The 19,051-nt window shown below is 38.2% G+C and overlaps 1 protein-coding gene across 6 annotated transcripts; it reads right to left on the bottom strand.

Annotated features, from left to right (window-relative positions):
* Positions 1–2,712: 2,712 nt before the first annotated feature.
* LOC105038855 (FHA domain-containing protein FHA2) lies at positions 2,713–18,841 on the bottom strand. 6 transcript variants are annotated; one of them, XR_012143163.1, is made up of 5 exons: positions 17,997–18,841; positions 10,443–10,600; positions 7,830–8,850; positions 7,414–7,504; positions 2,926–3,061 (listed from the first exon to the last, which is right to left on the bottom strand). XR_012143163.1 is itself a non-coding variant. In XM_010914766.2 (3 exons), exons 1-3 carry the CDS (start codon positions 18,721–18,723, stop codon positions 2,852–2,854), a joined length of 1,095 nt encoding a protein of 364 aa, XP_010913068.1. In that variant the 5' UTR covers positions 18,724–18,839; the 3' UTR covers positions 2,713–2,851. The 6 variants fall into 6 exon arrangements, 1 of the variants encoding a protein (XP_010913068.1); XR_012143166.1 differs by having other exon boundaries at positions 7,854–8,850; XR_012143167.1 differs by having other exon boundaries at positions 7,830–8,793; positions 17,997–18,840.
* Between the last annotated feature and the right edge of the window lie 210 nt (positions 18,842–19,051).

Below are 19,051 nucleotides of genomic sequence, written 5' to 3'. Positions count from 1 at the left end.
TATAGGGATCAATTTGACCAGTAGTGTGATAATCAGATGGTGTGGGTGTCTTACACATCAAAGATATTGACCGCACTGTCTGAGGTATGCCGATCGAATCAGCATGTATGGACATCATGGAGATCTATTGTTTGGAGCGTGCGGTGCAACAGTTTGGAATGTATCAAGGCATCCTCCTACCATGCGGCACTCATGACGGCCTCCATAGTCTAGATCGATGAGGGCAGCATCGCCATGATTCGGTTCGAGAGCACCGGGAGCATATTGATGCATGGGAGTAGTGAGAGGATTTGATTGTGGCTGGTCTATCTGTGCTCCCCATGATGGATTATTATGATCCATATCTGGAGTGGTATAGGAGTATCACTAGGTGATTCATCTTCCCATTGATGAGTGAGCGGTCCGAGATGAGGTTCCGTCCTTCAGGCAGCGTGATGGACATTGTGGTAAGTATATTTTACTTTTTATTTCATTTTGTTATGTCATTATTGTTATACTTATGAATAATATTTATTTTTTCTTTGATACCGACAGTTTTAGAGGATCACGTTGCTAGACCATCGAACAAGGAGCGGCTTCTATTCCATCACTATTAGGTGCAAGGACTGAGCACTTGCCGATGTCATGGACGGCCTCGTCGATATTATGCGAATTGTCTTTGAGGATAGACGATTTCACACTATGCCGTCGTCGATATTATGCAAATTGTCTCTGAGGATAGACGACTTCACACTATGCCATCGACGAATGATCCAAGTACCTCATCATATGCCTAGCACACCTCATATCCTGACTTCTTCGACTTTGACTTTCACATAATTGATGCATCTATGTCATAGAAGATGAGTGAGCTAGGAGACACGTCACACCAATTCGATGAGTAGCACGTCGATCATACACATGAGAGGGCCAGAGGAAGGGATAGATTGAGAATTTTTTGAGATAGACGTCAGGCATATATTGATAGACCGAGCATGACAGCACCTCTCTCCCCATCAGTCGATACTGTGCCTGAGCCATCACAACAATAGCCAGAGATAACACGCATCTATGAGAGGCGAACGAGGAGAAGGCCCCAGTACCTTAACATATACGTCTCTTGGTAGTTATAATATTTATATTTATTTCTTTTTGTTAACAAACTTTGTAATAATTAACTATTGATTTATATTATTTTAAAATTAATATTATAAATTTTTCTTATCTGGATGCACATACTAGAATTTTTGTTGGTTGCACAAAAAAATCATTGTTGAGCTTGATACAGGTTATATGCTTGGAGTTTGAAATTATCCACCAACTCTGAGATTTCTTACAATGTTAATTATAAATGAATTTTTCAGATGACATATACGAACTTAGATGGATTTTGATGTTTTTGGAGATTAATGTTCTACCGACAGAAAAAAAAAAAGAGAAATGCAGAGATTCATTACAACAAGAAGAACTACTTTCTTCCTGCTCTTTTTAGTCATTTTGGACTTATGGGGATATGCTATTTAAATGAAGTGCAGCTGGAAATCTATAGTGCCTCAAAGTCCTTTTTTGTATCAAAGTCACTAACCAATAACAGTCAGAAAACGCAAATAGCATGAGCTTTTATTCCACAACTCCAAAACAAAATTAAAAAGGTATAGCTCTCAAATAATTTGCCCAATAGATGCTAGTCGAAGGAATTCAATACCAATTTATATATTTTTCTACTTTTGCATAACCAAGAATTCAGAATATCTCAGCGATGATGGTTAATAACTTATTATTGAGGTTGGCACAGGATATAGTTTCAAGATCATCCTATGGTAGGGCAAATAATATATAGTCGTCCTATGATAGGATAACTCATATAGTTATCCTACCATAGGGTGACTTTAAGTTGACCACGAATCCTCCTAGCTGGCATTAAGATTACTGGGTCAGCACAAAAAATCGTACTATTATAAAGTAATTTTATTTCGAACAGTATTTTGATAAATAATTTAAAAAAATATTATTTTGATAATTTATTTTAAAAAATATTATTGTGATAGAAAAGTTTTCAAATAATTCTAAACTCTGGAAAAAAAAAAACACTAAATATGATGAGGCAAGTAAAGCAACCAAATAGAGTCTACCAAATGAATAGCAAAACAATGGTCAACATTAAGGACCCATCACTAACAACATATATAGTATTTTATCAGTCAATCATCCATAACACATGGACTATTCATAAATTCATATTTTTTATTAAAATTCCTAAACAAGACAACTGTTCATCCCTGAATGGAAAGTTCATGAATAAGTCAGGGATTTCAGATAACTCAGGAGGCAGCTGTTACTATCTTGTAAAGTTGAATGCAAACATGGGAGCTTGCAGATTTCAAACACGCAAATAGACTTGGGGAAAGTTCTGCCACCGATTACTTTTTTTTTTTAACAAAAAATATTATTATTTTTTGTTTATACTTTGAGAAAAACATTGATAGCACGCTTCATGAAATTTAGGCTACCAAATATTGGAGTCTGCCTTCTAGTGGTAGCTCCATCTGGCCTTTAATGGTCCTAAGCCTTCAACAATCACAATATAAAGATGGATTCAAGACTGCCACCATAATCTCCACCAATGATGAAAGGCCACAAGCACCCAAATGCCTAGAAACAGCCACACACACAGCATAACAAAACCATGGAGGCATTCATTATTTTGAGACAAACCAAGAACCAACCAACTCATGAGGCTTAAAACCATGTTTTAAATTAAGGTTGTTCTCAGATATAGGAACAAAAAGAAATCTAGAAACACCAAGAGATGATACAATTTTGAGTTGCTGTTTCGATAACTGAACAATGTAAACGACATTCCAGAAGACGATTATGAGATCAAAGAAACTAATGACACGAACTCTGATGTCACCTTCCCCTTTGACCTGATATTGATCACAAAGTGCTCAGGGTATTTCCTTAGAAGTGTCAGCAGGCCAAACCATGGTCTACCCTTGGTTTCACTCTCAGGCCGGTCTTCGGATGTCAGATATCTTCTTACCCTACCATGATGCCATTCATTGCGGTACTGCTCAAATAACTGGATAGAAACAAGCACCCTATTAGGGATTGTTTAATTGACTGATCTTCTGGAAATGCATAAGAAGCAACAAATATCTGATAAACTACAAATTCTATAAATATTAGATGTACATAAAGTGCTAGATCTGGGAAGAATGAAAACCTGTAGCAAGAGAAAATTAGAAGGTTTGAATACAATGTACAGAATATCTCAAACATTGAAAACCATTTGGGTGAAAGTAATCAATGAATGCCACTGGAACCTTGAGCCAGAACCCTTAAGATTCGTAATGAGGGCGCATTATTGGAATAAGCCAAAAAAATTATTAGAGTATGAAGAAACTGTAACTCATTACCTGTCAGCAATATTGATTGGAAGCACTGCAATGATATGGTTTTATACAGTTGTATCATGTCTTAATATCAAACTTCTCTTATCAGTTATCGATCTCCAAAGCAGACTTCTACTAGTAAAAATCTAGTATCCCAGTATGAACTTATGAATGTACTACTTTGTTCTTTGATAGTCCATTTGAACAACCAGGGACCTCTGTCTAGAAAGGCTAGCTAGAAGGTTGCTAAATGGGATCTTTGACCCCGCTTAAGAAACCGAAACCTCCCCAATGTACACCCAAAATGACACTTAACATACGTCCACATGGGTTATCACACACTCCTTCTAGTTTAAGCCATGACGTCCTCGCCAAAGAGTCTAATCACAAGTACCATGACCAGGTCATGGTCAGCCTCAAAAGGGCTCATGCTGCAGTGTCCCTAGCCATGTGAGCTGTGGGCTGCATGGGCTAGGCCAAGATAAAATTAGTCGCATAACTAACAGGAATGTATCCCTCCCTCAAAAAAGAAACAAACGAATTCGAGGTTTAGATGATGAAGCATATTCCAATAAACAGTTAATTGTATAGTTCTCAGCAATACCAAAAACATTTAAAATGGAAATCACCAGGGACACTAAGACACATGTAGGATCAGAAAAGAAAAATTAATAAAAAGTCCAATTCAAAAAGTTTTGGTGTTTGACCCACTTGAAAATTATGGTAACTGTCGAAATTTGAAAAGAGGAATTGTATTTCAATTTGAATATTACAGCAGAATATATACAACAACCATAGCATCCAAAAACGTAAATTACTAAATCAGATCCCATGATTTATGGGACACCCTAACAAAATAGGATTACTAAATCAGATCTCATGATTTACGGGACACCCTAACAGAATAGGAACCTTAGCTATATAGGATTAATTCTAAGGATACAATCTGTTACCAAAAGAATTTTCTAAAATAGCCAAAAGAATTTCCTAAACTAGCTAACTAACCATACATAGTTTTCCCACACTCCCCCTCAAGCTGGTAAATAGGTATTCTCCATTCCCAACTTGGATACAATAGTCTGAAAAACTGAGCTACTCAACCCTTTGGTAAGAACATCAGCAAGTTGACCATGTGTAGACACGTAAGGTGTACAAATCAACCCACTCTCCAATTTCTCTTTGATAAAGTGTCTGTCGACTTCAATGTGCTTCATCCGGTCATGTTGTACTGGGTTGTGAGCTATGTTGATTGCAAATTTGTTATCACAATAGAGTCTCATAGGACCATCCCACTTAATCTTCAGGTCTTTAAGGATGATCTTCAACCAAAATAGTTCATACACACCTGGAGCCATTGCCCGAAATTCAGCCTCTGCACTTGACCGAGCTACCACACTTTGTTTTTTACTTCTCCACATCACAAGATTCCCATCGAGGAAGGTGCAATATCCTGATGTTAATCTTCTATCAACAATTGATCTAGCATAATCGGTATCAGTGTATGCCTCAAGTATTAATCCTCCATTTCTTCTGAACAAGATACCTTTCCCTGGTGTTCCCTTGAGATACTGTAGTACTCTATGAGCTGCTTGTAGATGAACTTCCTTTGGTGCATAAACTGACTAATCACACTTATTGCGTATGCTATATCTGGTCATGTGTGAGACAAATAAATGAGTCTTCCTACTAGGCATCGATACATTTCTCTGTCTACTGCGGCATCTTCCTCTGCTTTTCCAAGTTTAAGATTAGAATCCATAGGAGTATTTGCTGGTTTGCATGCTGTCTTGTCAGTTTCCTTGAGAAGATCTGTGACATACTTCTATTGAGAGATGAAAATTCCCTGCCTAGAGTGAGCGACCTCAATCCCGAGAAAATACTTCAGTCTCCCTAACGATTTAATCTCAAACTCCTTAGCCAAATATTAACTCAAGACCTGTTTCTCCTTAACATCATCTCCTATCACTATTATGTCATCAACATACACCAGTAGGGCTGTAACTCCCCTTGAAGGAGAGTGTTTAATGAACAATGTGTGATCCCCTTGGCTTTGTTTGTATCCCATAGCCAACATAACTCTTGTAAATCTCCCAAACCATACCCGTGGTGATTGCTTAAGGCCATACAGTGCTTTTTTTCAATTTACACACAGTATGAGCAGCCAAATTCTTCCCATATCCTGGTGGAACCTCCATATAAATCTCTTCCTCTAATTCTCCATGTAGGAAAGCATTCTTGACATCAAATTGCTGTAACTCCCAACCATAATTAGTTGCTAGTGATAACAAGACTCTGACTGTATTCATCTTTGTAACGGGAGCATAGATCTCTAAATAATCAATTCCATAGATTTGAGTATACCCTTTGGCTACTAACCGTGCCTTGTATCTTTCAATCGACTCATCTGCCCTATACTTCACCATATACACTCACTTAGAGCCCATCGATTTCTTTCCTGCCCGTAACTTCACCAACTCCCAAGTCTTGTTCTTTTCCAACGCCTCCATCTCCACATTCATAGCTTGTTTCCATTTTTCATTGGACAAAGCCCCAGATAAGGTGGTAGAAATGATAATGGTATTTAGGCTTACAAGAAAGGCCCTATGAGATGGTGAAAAATTCTTAAACGACAAAAAATGTGCAAAAGGGTATAATGGTTGCTTTGTGCATCTTCTAGTTCCTTTTCTAATAGCAATTGGAAGGTCCTGGTCATCATTATCAATATGAGACTCAGTTTCATCTTGCAATGGATGGTTAGAAATTATTACTTCATTCGAAAAATCCGAGTTGAATTCTTGGACCTGCACAGGTTCAGGAGCAGCCATCTTTCTCCTTGTGAACACCTTGCCAAATCTCACATTTTCATGAGCAGAATCGATCTTTTTTTGTGGTTCACTTGGTGTTTCAGGCACGGGTTCAAGTCTGGGTGTGGGTTCAGGCATGGGTTCAGGCACAGGTTCAGAAGGACTCCTAGGCACATGATTGGAACAGGATAAATGAGGTGCAGGTACAGGATCCGAGGTTTTAGACATAAGAATTAATGATAAATCAAGCAAAAAATCTTTCTTATCTTCCCTAGTTGAATTCTCCCCCTGAAGATAAGGATTAGTGAAATAAGACTCTTGTTCATTGAATGTAACATCCACCGAGACATAGAATTTCTTTGACGGAGGGTGGTAACACTTATACCCTTTCTGAGTCGAAGAATAGCCCACAAAGATACATTTTAGAGCCTTTGGATCTAATTTCCCCCTGTTTTGACTGTGAATATGGACAAATGACACACATCCAAAAATCCTAGGGACAAGGTTGTTTGTAGTGTTTAGATCTGGGTAAAATGTTGAAAGTATGTCCATAGGACTCTTAAAATGCAAGACTCTTGAAGGCAAATGGTTTATTAGATGAGTGGCTATAAGAACTGCTTCCCCCCAAAAAATCTTAGACACATTTTTTTGAAACAACAAGGCTCTAATTTTTTCAAGGAGATCGCCATTTTTCCTCTCTGCTACCCCATTTTGTTGTGGGGTATTGATACAAGATGACTCATATACTATTCCTTTCTGAAAATATGGGGTAAGAATTTGATTGAAATAGTCCTTGGCATTATCTGACCTAAACCGTTTGATATTGACCCCGAATTGATTTTTGATCATGGAACAAAAATTCGAAAATACAGTACTAACATCAGACATATGTTTAAGCAAAAAAATTCAGGTAACACGAGTGCAATCATCAATGAAAGAAACAAACCATCTTGCCCCAGAAACATTAGAAATAATAGATGGACCCCAGATATCATTGTGAATAAGATAGAAAGGAACAGAGCTTTTTTTATAACTAATTGGAAAAGGGACACGCTTGTGTTTAGCAAGTTCACACACCTCATACCGAAATTTTTTAACATCTAAATCCTTACACAAAGAAAGAAACATAATTTTAATAACCCTAAACGATGGATGTCCAAGTCGGCAATGGTGAAGTAAAATTTTTTCTTTATTGGATAAGGCAAACTCTAATATGAAGGAAGAGGGTAATCTGCCCTTGGTCATGTTTAACTGGCCTGGTGCTTCAAGATAGTAGAGGCCATTCCTTTCTCTAGCACATCCAATCATCCTCCCCGAGTTCTTGTCCTGAAACATACAATAATTACTGTGAAACATCACATTACAACATAAATCTCGAGTTTTTGGATAGAGACTAGGTTTGTGGACAATTTAGGAACGTGAAGGACAATTTTCAAAGTTACTAATGGGCTTATTTTGACATCCCCAAAATCTGCTACAGTGGTCAAGGATCCATCGGCTATGGCTATTTTCCTACTGCTTGGACATGGAGTATAGGTTAAAAAAATATTGGATGAATGGGTCATATGATTGGTTGCTCCTAAGTCCATGATCCAGGAGTTGGTGAAAGTTGTACCTGAGACATTTAATCCAATGAAAGATGGAAGCTCACCTGAATATGCCAAAGAACAAGTACCTGAAGATCCTTCAGGTTTTCCAAGACTGTTGATTAGTGATCTCACCCTCTCAATCTCTTCTTGGTTGAGACTACTCGACTCCTATGGTGCCGATCCACCTTGTGATCCTGCAGCAATGTGGTCCATTGTTCTGTGGTTGACCTCCTTTCTGGCTCCATTCTCGACTTGAAGGCTTTCCATGAAATTTCCAACATTTTTCACGGGTGTGGCGAGACTTCTTGTAGTAAGTGCACCATAATCCATCACGGTTTTGATTTTTCAGCTGGCCACCTTTTCTTCCTTTAAATGTTGTTCCTCTCAACATGTTTGTGGCTAATTTGTTGTTACCGCTAGCCACCATAATGGAACTATCAGTGGTTTGTGGTTCAAGCATTAACCCTCTTCTACTTTCTTCACTTCGGATTAGAGCCACTACTTCGTTAAAGCATGGAACCTCCGGCTTCCCAAAAATCTGTATCCTCACTTGATCAAATTCTGGATTAAGTCCAACTAGAAAACCATAGACCCTATCTTGTTCAATGAAGTCCTTTAGAACCGCTGCATCATCAGGGCATTTTGTTTTTATCACCCGATAGTGATCCAATTGCTGCCACAAAGATTTCAGTTGATTCGCATATTCAGTTACCGTTTTATTCCCTTGTTTTGCAGCCATAGTTTTCACTTTGACCTCATACACTTGAGCCGCAGCTCTAGCTTTGGAATAGGTCTGCTGAATCGCATCCCATATGTCCTTGACAGTAGCCAAAAACATGCATGTGTCACTTATTTCTGGAATCATGGAATTCCACAACCATGCCATGATCATAGTCTTCTTCATCCCATGCTTCAAACTTAGGATCCCCTGTAGGAGGCTTGAATACTCTGCAATTCTCCTGGTTGTTGAAGTTGGATTACCTCTTCGGATTGGGCTGTAATAGTAGTCTCCCCGATTTCTGACATCTTGAACAACAACGAGTCAATGATGATGTCGGCCGGAAATAGAAACGACAGTAATGGCTGTGGCAGAAGGAAAAACAGAGGCGATCGATTGGCAATGAAGGCCACAAAGCTTCGCAAAATACTCGGCAATTAAGGCCAAAAAATAAAGAATCCTAGAAAAGAGCCTAAAGCTCTGATACCATGTCGAAATTTGAAAAGAAAAATTATATTTCGATCTGAATATTATAGCAGAATATATACAACAACCATAGCATCCAAAAACGTAAATTACTAAATCAGATCCCATGATTATGAAATACCCTAACAAAATAGGATTACTAAATCAGATCCCATGATTTACAGGACACCCTAACAGAATAGGAACCTTAGCTATATAGGATTAATTCTAAGGATACAATCTATTACCAAAAGAATTTTCTAAAATAGCCAAAAGAATTTTCTAAAATAGCTAACTAACCATACACGATTTTCCCACGGTAACTAGTTCACCATGTTTGGTGGTAGGTTTTCAATAGAATCCTGTAACAATAGGAGAAAATATAAAATACTATACAAATTGTAATTTTTAAAGTACATTGCTGTCGTCTACATAACCATTACCACTATGACCAGCTTGTCAGAAACATCTGAAGTTTAAATTTCTGAATTCTTATTTGTCATTTGCTCAAACTTAGGAATCAATGACAACAATCTAGGTTGGTGTTGAGGTGCTCAGTTGCATTTAAGTGGACCTGGAAGTTACATAAATCATGTAAGTAGTCCACTTCTACACATTTGGTATATAAGCCGGGCAAATGGTGGGACTTATATAATTGCCTCTCACTTAGAAAAGTAATTTCTCTCAAGCCAACAGTGACAATGTTTAGATTTTAATCAGACCATTTCACTTTTATGAATGCTCAGTTCGATCATGCCAAACATCTGAAACTTGACAATACAAGAAATCACTTCCAAGTATTCTCACATGCAGCCAAACTGACCAAATTGTGAAAACTTGATTCTTGGTGGTAGAAGCTAGTGACAAGTCGGACTGGTAGTTTTGCACCTCAAGTGCCTGAATTTTGCATTACGGGGCAAATGTCTTTGAAGTCCTTTTAGCAAATAGGAAAGCTTATGGCAGTAGTTTCTGATAATTATAGCAAGAGGGAGTTGTGGAACTTTGAATTGGAACTGAAACTTGGATCTCCACACATCCAAGTCTGCACTTCTACAGTGGCAATCTATATCAGGAAGCTACCAAGGTGAACATCAAAACAATCAGTTTTCTTCACGCCTATGAGTGATTGGAATGTTCAATGAATGTGAGAGCAAGTATAGGTTCCTGTGATGCCCACTATTTAATGTAACAAAAAAAAAATAGATAGCTTGATGAAAAAACTCATACTTTGTGCACCACTCTTTTTCAATTTCGTAAAGAGAGAAACAATCCAAGAGGGAGTATATATGTTAAAGATAAGAGTATCTATAAATTTGTAGGGTGAAGATGTATGGAGTCTGTCATCCAGGCCAAGGAGTCTGCATTATAATAGTTGAGATGATTAAAGAGTACTATTTTTTTTTTAAAAAAAAGACAAAACCATCATATCATAGCTCATCCTAACTAATCAAAATGAAGCACATACTATTGTTAAAGAAATACTTAAGCTAACCTCCGCATGAAGTTTATCCATAGGCATCCATTCTCCTGGACCACAAAGATCAGACAGCACAGTAGCTACAGTCGAGATGACATCTTTCTCTTCCAACAGCAAAAGTTGTTGATCATCTGCTTCTCTATCAGCCCTTGACCTTATTTCTGACTTTTTTACTGCAGAAGTAAATATAATAAAATGTTATCATAGTGCTGCTTTCATTGAACAAATGTGCAATTAAATGAGCACTACTTTTTATAACCAGATAAAATGTTATCAAATTATTTGAACAATATGGCAATTTCACATGATTTCCAATTTGTTAACAATGCACGATGTAAATTTTTATACACTATCATTTAAAGTATAGCAAAATTCAGGGCATAAAAGTTTAATATAATGTGCCATCATAGAACTAGTATCACATTACTAAAAGATGAAAAACAAGCAGACATGTTAGAAAGTAAATCAATTTAGATATTTGAAGCAGCAAATATGTATTTGAAGAAGCAAGCATGACATCTGCAACTTACTAACAGTAATCTCTATTTATATATCCCTTAGCAATTTTAGTATATAATCATGTCCACTATGTACATGTCGTTAAGGCACATTTAGAATAACAGAGTCCAAGTTGGCAGCTATGAGTATTATTCATCCAATAATTTAGCAGGAAGCAAATTAGACAGAGCTCCTTGCTTTCGAGGGTGAAACAATAGGAAACAGTTCAAATTGGAAATCTAAATGCACCAATTAGCAGTTTACATGTTAATGTAAATTCCTGTTGTATGATTTTTTTGCTACAACTATACGATAATGATGTTTAGTTCAGGTACAAGACAGGGTAGGTGAGGTTTCATAAGACCCATAGGGTCTACGGGCAGGTTGTGGATATTTTAAGATCATACATTACTCAATAGTCATCAAGTTTGTATCATTTGGGTCAGGTATGGATCATGTCCAGGTCCCAATTAGGTACCAAAAATTATTTCATGTAAATTCACTCATTTGGTAATGTACAATTTTGTGTATCATCTCAAACCTACCAAGGGACCGGGTGTAAGGGGGGCATTAGCAGTGGAGATATGGAGAAGGAAAACTAGGGCTTGGTATCCTCCTTTGAAAGAAGAAAGGAACTTGGCGGACTAGGAATTTGGTAGGTATATATTGGGTACCCTATAGAGCCAGGTAGAGTTCAGCAAACTTGTACACAAACCTTATTATATGATTGGATCAGGTGAGGTCCAAGTAATGCATATAATGACTAAAATCCAGGCCTGAGCCTGAATCATAAATGTGGCTATCTTTGGACCCATCCCTGACCCATAAGGCTATGGCTCCAGGTGGTCTATGGGTCAATGACAAGGGAACACATATGCAAACATCTTTCTTTTTGGGCTTTTCAATGTGAAAATATTTTAGGAACATGCTTCCCAAAATAAGGGAATGTATTTACAAACACTAGGGAATGGTTTCCCCTCTAATATGTCGAATTACTATAATTCTAAATAGCAGGATTGAATACTTCACTTTGTTTACATTACAACACAATACATGACAATTCTTGGCACTACATTAATGGAGCATCGCAATGTCAGCTATCGGCACAGGTTTTTGGAAATTGCGGCCAAAAGACACTTTATGCAAGCTAAGGTTTTCCAAGTTTTAGTGATGTCTTGTGTTGAAAAATATTGGCTTAAAGTTTCAAACACTTCAGTGAAATGCCAAACCTTTTACTTTGATCAGTCTTCTATTATAAAGGAAGGATTAAGCACAAAGTGCCTAATCAAAATTCATTAAGGAAATGAACAACCTCAAGGAGGAGTATATACTTGAATCAATCTTCAAAGCTCGAGATGTAACTTAGAATCTGGGAGCCAAAATATTTCCTTAACTGTCAGAATCCACAGCCCCAGGATTAGAACAAAATACTCCTACCATCTAAGAACACTTTTCCAAGCCAATCCTGCAAACAATTTATTAGTCATAAGCAATTTTACTACTTGAAGGCTTTCACAAATAATTTTTACCAGAAATGTTTGAGTAACTTTTTTTTTGAAGAGGTACTTATTCCTTGTTAATCAGCTAAACTATCTGGTCCCTAACTCCCTAGCTCTATCAGATTTTTGACATATAGCAAATCGACTGATCCTCCAGCATCCTCTTTATTGCCCTAACAAATTGAAACATATGATATGGGAGGTTATATTTGTTTTACAGGATTTTGCTGTAAGTTCTAAAGATATGTGTCAGTTGCACACTAACCGAGAAGCTCCTCTCTTTCATCTATCCGGCTTTAACTAATTACAAACGTTTCCACTTAGTTCTCTGCAAGTCTGCTCTTTAGATTCAAATTGAAGTGTGTCTTGGTATCTCTTTTCTATCAGTCTTGAATGAAGTCCCTTTTTCGTTTCTATTTTCCTTGAAATTACATCAAACAAACTCTAATTTAGCATGAACCTTGTCCTCTTCTTGTCAATCAACACTATATCATTTGTGAGTAGCGTATACCATGGTACATCATCTTAAATATCAGCAGTTAGTTCAAGTATGACTAGTAACAAGGATGATGTCCTTGGATTTGAACCTTGGTAGAAGCACATCATGATTAGAAATGCACTAGTCAAACCACAACTAGAAAGGCTTGTCTCTGCACCAACATACATAGGCCCACCAAATTATTATTCATGACTTCATGTTCCATCATAAGCTTTTTTTTCCATATCAGGATGATCATCTGTAGACTCTTTTTTTGGTCCAGGATAGACTGTTTCCCTTTTTCTCTATATTTTACCATCAATTGCCAGAGTAAAAAACTAGCTTCCACTATTGACCATCCTAGCATAGAGTCAGATAGGTCAGAACATTGGTGTTTTCACTTAAACTTTGTTAAATCACCCTTTCTCATAACTTTAGAGAGTGGTTCACAGGTTTGATTCCATGTTACGTGGTAGTTTGGCAGCCTGCTAAGCACCTTCAACAAATTTTCCAGTTCCCATCATTTGGCTGCTTGTAAATTGCCAATTTAGTTACATTCTTAAGATGTAAGAATGGGTAGAGCCATCTTAGAGTACACAAAAGGGCCTATGAGCACATAATTTTTCACTTATCTGTCTTCTCACATTCAATTGATTATTCACTAGTGTTCTTATGCATTTCTAATGTCTTACATGCTTGCTAATCGATATGATTACATACTGTGACTAACACCATCACCATCAAACATGGATCCAAGGTAAAAGATCAACTAAAGAGATATTCACTACATCCAGTAAGCATATCATTTAATGGGGGTGCTGTGCCCACACTTTCGAATATGTTATGTCTCATAGAAATCCATTAAGGCAAGGAAATCTCCATAGAAAGCGAATGTGAAAGATAGATAGCAAGGAGATGAGCAAAGTAACCCATATACAATTGATTAGCAGCTAGGGGAATTGTAGAGGCTCATAGGTGGGCTCATTATCTAGGAGTTTGCAGGGATTTGAAAAGGTTGTACAAGATCTTGAAGGTATTCAGAAGGAGTAAGGGTTAATGTGCATGTGGAGGTAGAGAAACTGAGAAGACATTTACACAGGACTAGCAAGTGGTTGCTTGGATTAATAAGATTTCATGAAGTGGATTAGACACACTAAGGAATGAATGAGATTCTGACTTGTTGTGCATGACCGGTAGTGGGCAGATTATATGGTTCAATGGAAGGTTCAGATGACTTGAGTTAATTTCAATGACTAGCAGAGACAATAATCTATTAGCATATTTGTGTATGGTAAGGCGTATACAAGTATGGAGACCAATGACTAAATTACCATATGCAATACCCATGTTGGTAAGATACAGGCACAACATATAATGTATCACATCATGTCGTACCATGTCATCCCATGTCATGTCCTGTGTCAGGTCACATGGCAAAGTACATGGGTTCATGCCGGTGCATGCTGAATGAGAATGCACCAACAGAGACCAGCACAGAGTAGGCACCTTTGTGCATGCCAGTACCTGTCTAGCAGGACGTGTACTGTCCAGTATGGACTTGTAAAGAACAGTAACTTAATCAATGTGAGATCTAGATTTTGATATGCACAAAGCTATGGCAACACGAAACGTGATGATGTCTTAAGTGGTCTGAACACATGCACCCAGTCCTCAAAGGTTTGAAGAATGTAACCATGGCCCCAACACTCTCAAACTTATCTAGGCTAATGAAGTAATGAGAAGCAGTGGGTTAATTGTCTTTTTAAACTCCACGAGCTAGGCGTTTACAGGTTTGCTTGGTATTATTTGTTTGTTGAAAGATGTTTCATACCTTGTCTTCTCTTGAGATATGCCTTAGTATCTTAAATCATTTCTGTGATCTTTTACAATTTCCAATATTAATTTTGTGATCTTTGTCTTTGTTTAGGATAGAGTCATACATTATAGGGCTATTTTAATTTAGTTCACAGGTTCAATCTCTTTTTAAATAGTGTATTATATATATTTCCATTGTGTTCAATGATAACATGTTTAGCTTGACTTAAGATGCTAGATTTATTTGAAAGATTTTAAGATGATTGTCTACAGTTTACACACCAGCACTTACAACTCCTTCCACACACTTTAATCCAATATTTACTGAACAAAGCATCAAGATTTCATAAGATTTTAAAGAACCTAGCATATAGAGAGCAAATGTGCTACTTCCACAGAACAAGTCAAAACTTTTGCCAACCCTTCTAAACCTACATTTACCTGATTAATTAATATGTCTTTCCAATTTCCTAAAATAATAGTCCAAACCCACTCATCCTATCACATGTATTGCTTCTTATCTCTTCCTTTTACAAGCTAGCTTTTTTGCACCCTAAGTGCCAAAGCCACTTACATTTTAACCCCAAATCCATGACACCCAAGTGTCTCAGCTTAGGACCATTTCGAACAATAGACATGCAAATTTTATTCCATGTAACTAGAAAATATGTTATAAACATTCTTGAGCTTTGCTACAAAAAAGGAGCTTTGAAGATGGACTGTTGCTACATAGTCAAGGGTTAGGTGAATTTTTACTTTTAGAATATAACTTTTATTATTTTTCAATTTTTGAGTTATAAACCATTTTGGTTGCCTCACTAAGACACACACCTTTTAGATGTGTTAAGTCCATTAAAGAGCTCATTTCAACTAAGCAATCATGTCCTAAATCTGAGTGACATGATTTGGGATGAAAATGCTATGACCTTTCTTGAAAAGTTTAGTTGAGGACTAGTTTTCTTAGTTTAATGGTCACGATGACCTGTATTTCTTAGGCATCAAGTCATATGACCCACATATGTAAGGGTAAGGACATCTCCTATATACCAATGTGAACGCATTATTGCAAATAGTGGGCACTTTGTATAGACTGATTGATTTCTCAGATGAAGCCCTTCTACCGAAGAGTTGAACTCTAAGGTGGCTATTGAAACTGCAACTTGACGATACTTTATTTAGACTAATGATATGTGAATTCCTCTTCTATTTAATGATATGTGAATTCCTCTTCTATTTAAAATTATTCTCTTGTTTATCACATAAGGAAAGAGAATAAAGTGGTTGTGAACATATCATTAATGGTACTTTACAAGTGCAATAAGAGTGGGAATAAGCCCAGTTCTTACTTTTCCCTGTCCCTTCAATATGCTTTCCAGGGTCTGGTCTTGGGAAATGTTAAGCAGAAGAGGGGAAGCAATAGACAAGGACAGGTCGAGGTAACAATCAACCACCTCTCTCTCTCTCTGTGTGCATGTGCATGTGCACTGCAAGTGTGAGTGCAGCTTTAGGTAGCAATGCTAGGTTGGGCTGCTGCATCCCTCTTCCGTTCTCTCTACTGCCTCCTCTCTATTCTCTATTTCCTTAGCACATCTGCCAGAAAGCCCCTCATCATTGCACTTTTTTGAATGTGTCCCTCTGTTCCTGAAAGACTGAATTGCATTGGTTTCCCAAATGCATTTTGCACAGAACTATTCCAAGTAACCAAGTTTTAAAAAGCTGACCATGCCTTGGCACATACAGTCCCATATCGTCCTATACTGTGGTATGTATCAGTATGCACCAAATGCCTCATCACCCTGTATTGGCAAACCATGAGTAGTTATGGAGGCATATGGCAATACATGTCATGCCAATGTGTGACCCATATATTCCCTTGCTGCAATATATCAAAGTTCAAACCTCACTAGTAACTATGAGCCAAAGTACAAAACAAGATATGCAAAGATGGCACATTGCAATAATTTTATTCTAGTAATGTGTCCCCTTTAAAATAGTGACTTTGCCAAACTAGATTGATGTGATATGCAAGTAAATTTCAAGATAAAATCACAAAGCTTCTAATGCTTAAACAGTCAGATGCAAAGATAATACTTATCCATATACATGTTATAGGTATAAATAAACACATCATTAATATCAAATTTTCAAGCCATCTCCTATCAAAATGGGATATCTTATAGACCAACATTTTAAATACCATATTATACCGGATGGCATAAGAGTACCATATCAACCTGATAGTTTTCAATGCTAGTATCAGGCTTGGTACAAAACCCAGCCCAATGCATGGTACTATTTCTTGTGCCAACTCCAATAGTGTACCATGTATCAATACAGAGATATATAATATTATATCTAGACATACCCACTATACCGGTAATGTATCAATATGTTGCCTAGTACAAGATTTAAAACATCATTATAGACCATAATTTTAAGTTTAGAAGGACTCAAGCCTTGAAAAGAATTTGAAAGGGAAAACAAACTTATTGCAACTTAATTTTAATAATTTAGAGCATATGTATAATACATGTTCAGAAATTAAATTAAATCTAACTATTTTATCATATTCAAAAATAGTAAAATCTAAACTTTTGGGTAAAGATCATTTAAAGTTAAACCTTGTCAACCAGAGTTTGACAAAAAAATATTCTTATAGTTACATAATTTCTGAAATCCTTGCATTGGCAATGGAATTTGTACAAGATCCAAAAGCATGAACCACAAGAAGTCTTCTCAAATTAAATTATTTGGAAAATATGGACTTCTGATAGCCGTATCAATTCAAGTAAAAGATCATTATTTTTAATAGATTAAAAAAGAACCCATGCTTCCATTTCTAGGATATGCCAGACTTCATTCTTGTCCTGCTAACCACTGTTCAGACTCACTCGCTACATTGAAATTTCTTTTAACACACTAAACTGTGCAGATTATAAACAGCATCGAACTAACAAATCATTACAAAACATCGCAATGCAAAACATGTCAATTAGCCCGAAATTCTTCCAACTAATATCTAAAATTAGCTACAAAATCAATTTCCTCCCGCATGTAAACCTAATTCAGCTTCCTCATATCACTAACACTTCATGAAAAGAGCAGCACAATTCAAAAAGAAAACTCAAGACAAAAAATTCGAAATCAATTTAAGAAAACCCAAATTTTCGCACACTCAAGACCTGAACAGACTCCCCAGATCAGAAACAATCAAGAAAAAGGAAAGCCAAAACAGAAAGACGAAATAAACAACCCAAAAGAAGAAATATTGATACTAACCAAGATGCCCTGATGGTCCTCCCTTCGCCACCCGGCCGCGCCTTTCCATCGGCCCATCATCCGAAGCCCCCCGTGGCCTCTTTCCGCTCCCACGAAACACGGCATGCCTCACCTCCTCCTCCATCTCTTCCCCATCCTCCTCTTCCTCATTCTCATCCTCGTCTTCGTCTTCCCCCTCGTCTTCCTCATCATCATCGTCGCCATCCCTATCGCGGCGGTCGCCGTAGATCCCGCTCCCGTAGTCGGACTGCCCCGCCCGGCCCCTGGGCGCCGGGAGGACAGGGGGGGCGGGTTGGCAGGGGATCCGTGAGGTCTCGAAGATTGATCGGGAGGGGAGAAGAAAGTAGAACTGCTTGTCCCCCATCTGGAGGAGGTCCTGGGAGTCGAGCTTGACCGGGGGCGTGCCGGGCACGTGGAGGACGCCCTCCACCACGCACCCGTTCTTGCCCAAGACCTCGAGGGCGAAGCGGCGGCGCGGGAAGTCGTAGAAGATCCGCGCGTGGTGCCGGGAGATGTTCATCCCGCCACCGAGGCTCGCGAGGTCGACGTCCACCTCCGATTTCTTGCTGTTCCTCCCCAAGATTATGGAGTAGCTCTGCATGTAGTACTCGAAGTCCTCGCCTTGGAGCTTCGCGAACCCGACCTCCGCGTCGTCCAGCTCGGTGGCGCCGCCCCCTCTGCCGCCGCGACCCGCGGCACTCCGGGCGGCGCTTCGACCTTTCGGCATGGCCTTCTTTTTATCCCTCTCGATGGGAGAAGAGAACGCGCGCTCGAAACCGAGAGAGAGAGAGAGAGAGAGAGAGAGAGAGAGAGGTGTCTATCGTCCGTCTCAACTCCCAAGGGTTGCTCCGGTCTCCCGAGCGTTTTTTATGTTTCTAGAGGGGCGCTTGGTGGGCTGGGCTTTGACTTGGCTTTTTTTGGTTATGATCCCGTTAAGGTTCGGTCTGGCTTGTGACCTACTTGGGTTTGACCATAGGGTAGGGGCCAGCCATATCATTTTGGATGGCGACTCCGGAACCTAATATATCTAATATATATATATATAAATAGAGATC

The sequence above is a fragment of the Elaeis guineensis genome, chromosome 1 (genome assembly GCF_000442705.2).
Source record: "Elaeis guineensis isolate ETL-2024a chromosome 1, EG11, whole genome shotgun sequence".
NCBI lineage: Eukaryota > Viridiplantae > Streptophyta > Magnoliopsida > Arecales > Arecaceae > Elaeis > Elaeis guineensis.
Note: the sequence above shows the minus strand (reverse complement) of the source record. Positions and strands in the feature narration are given on the sequence as shown.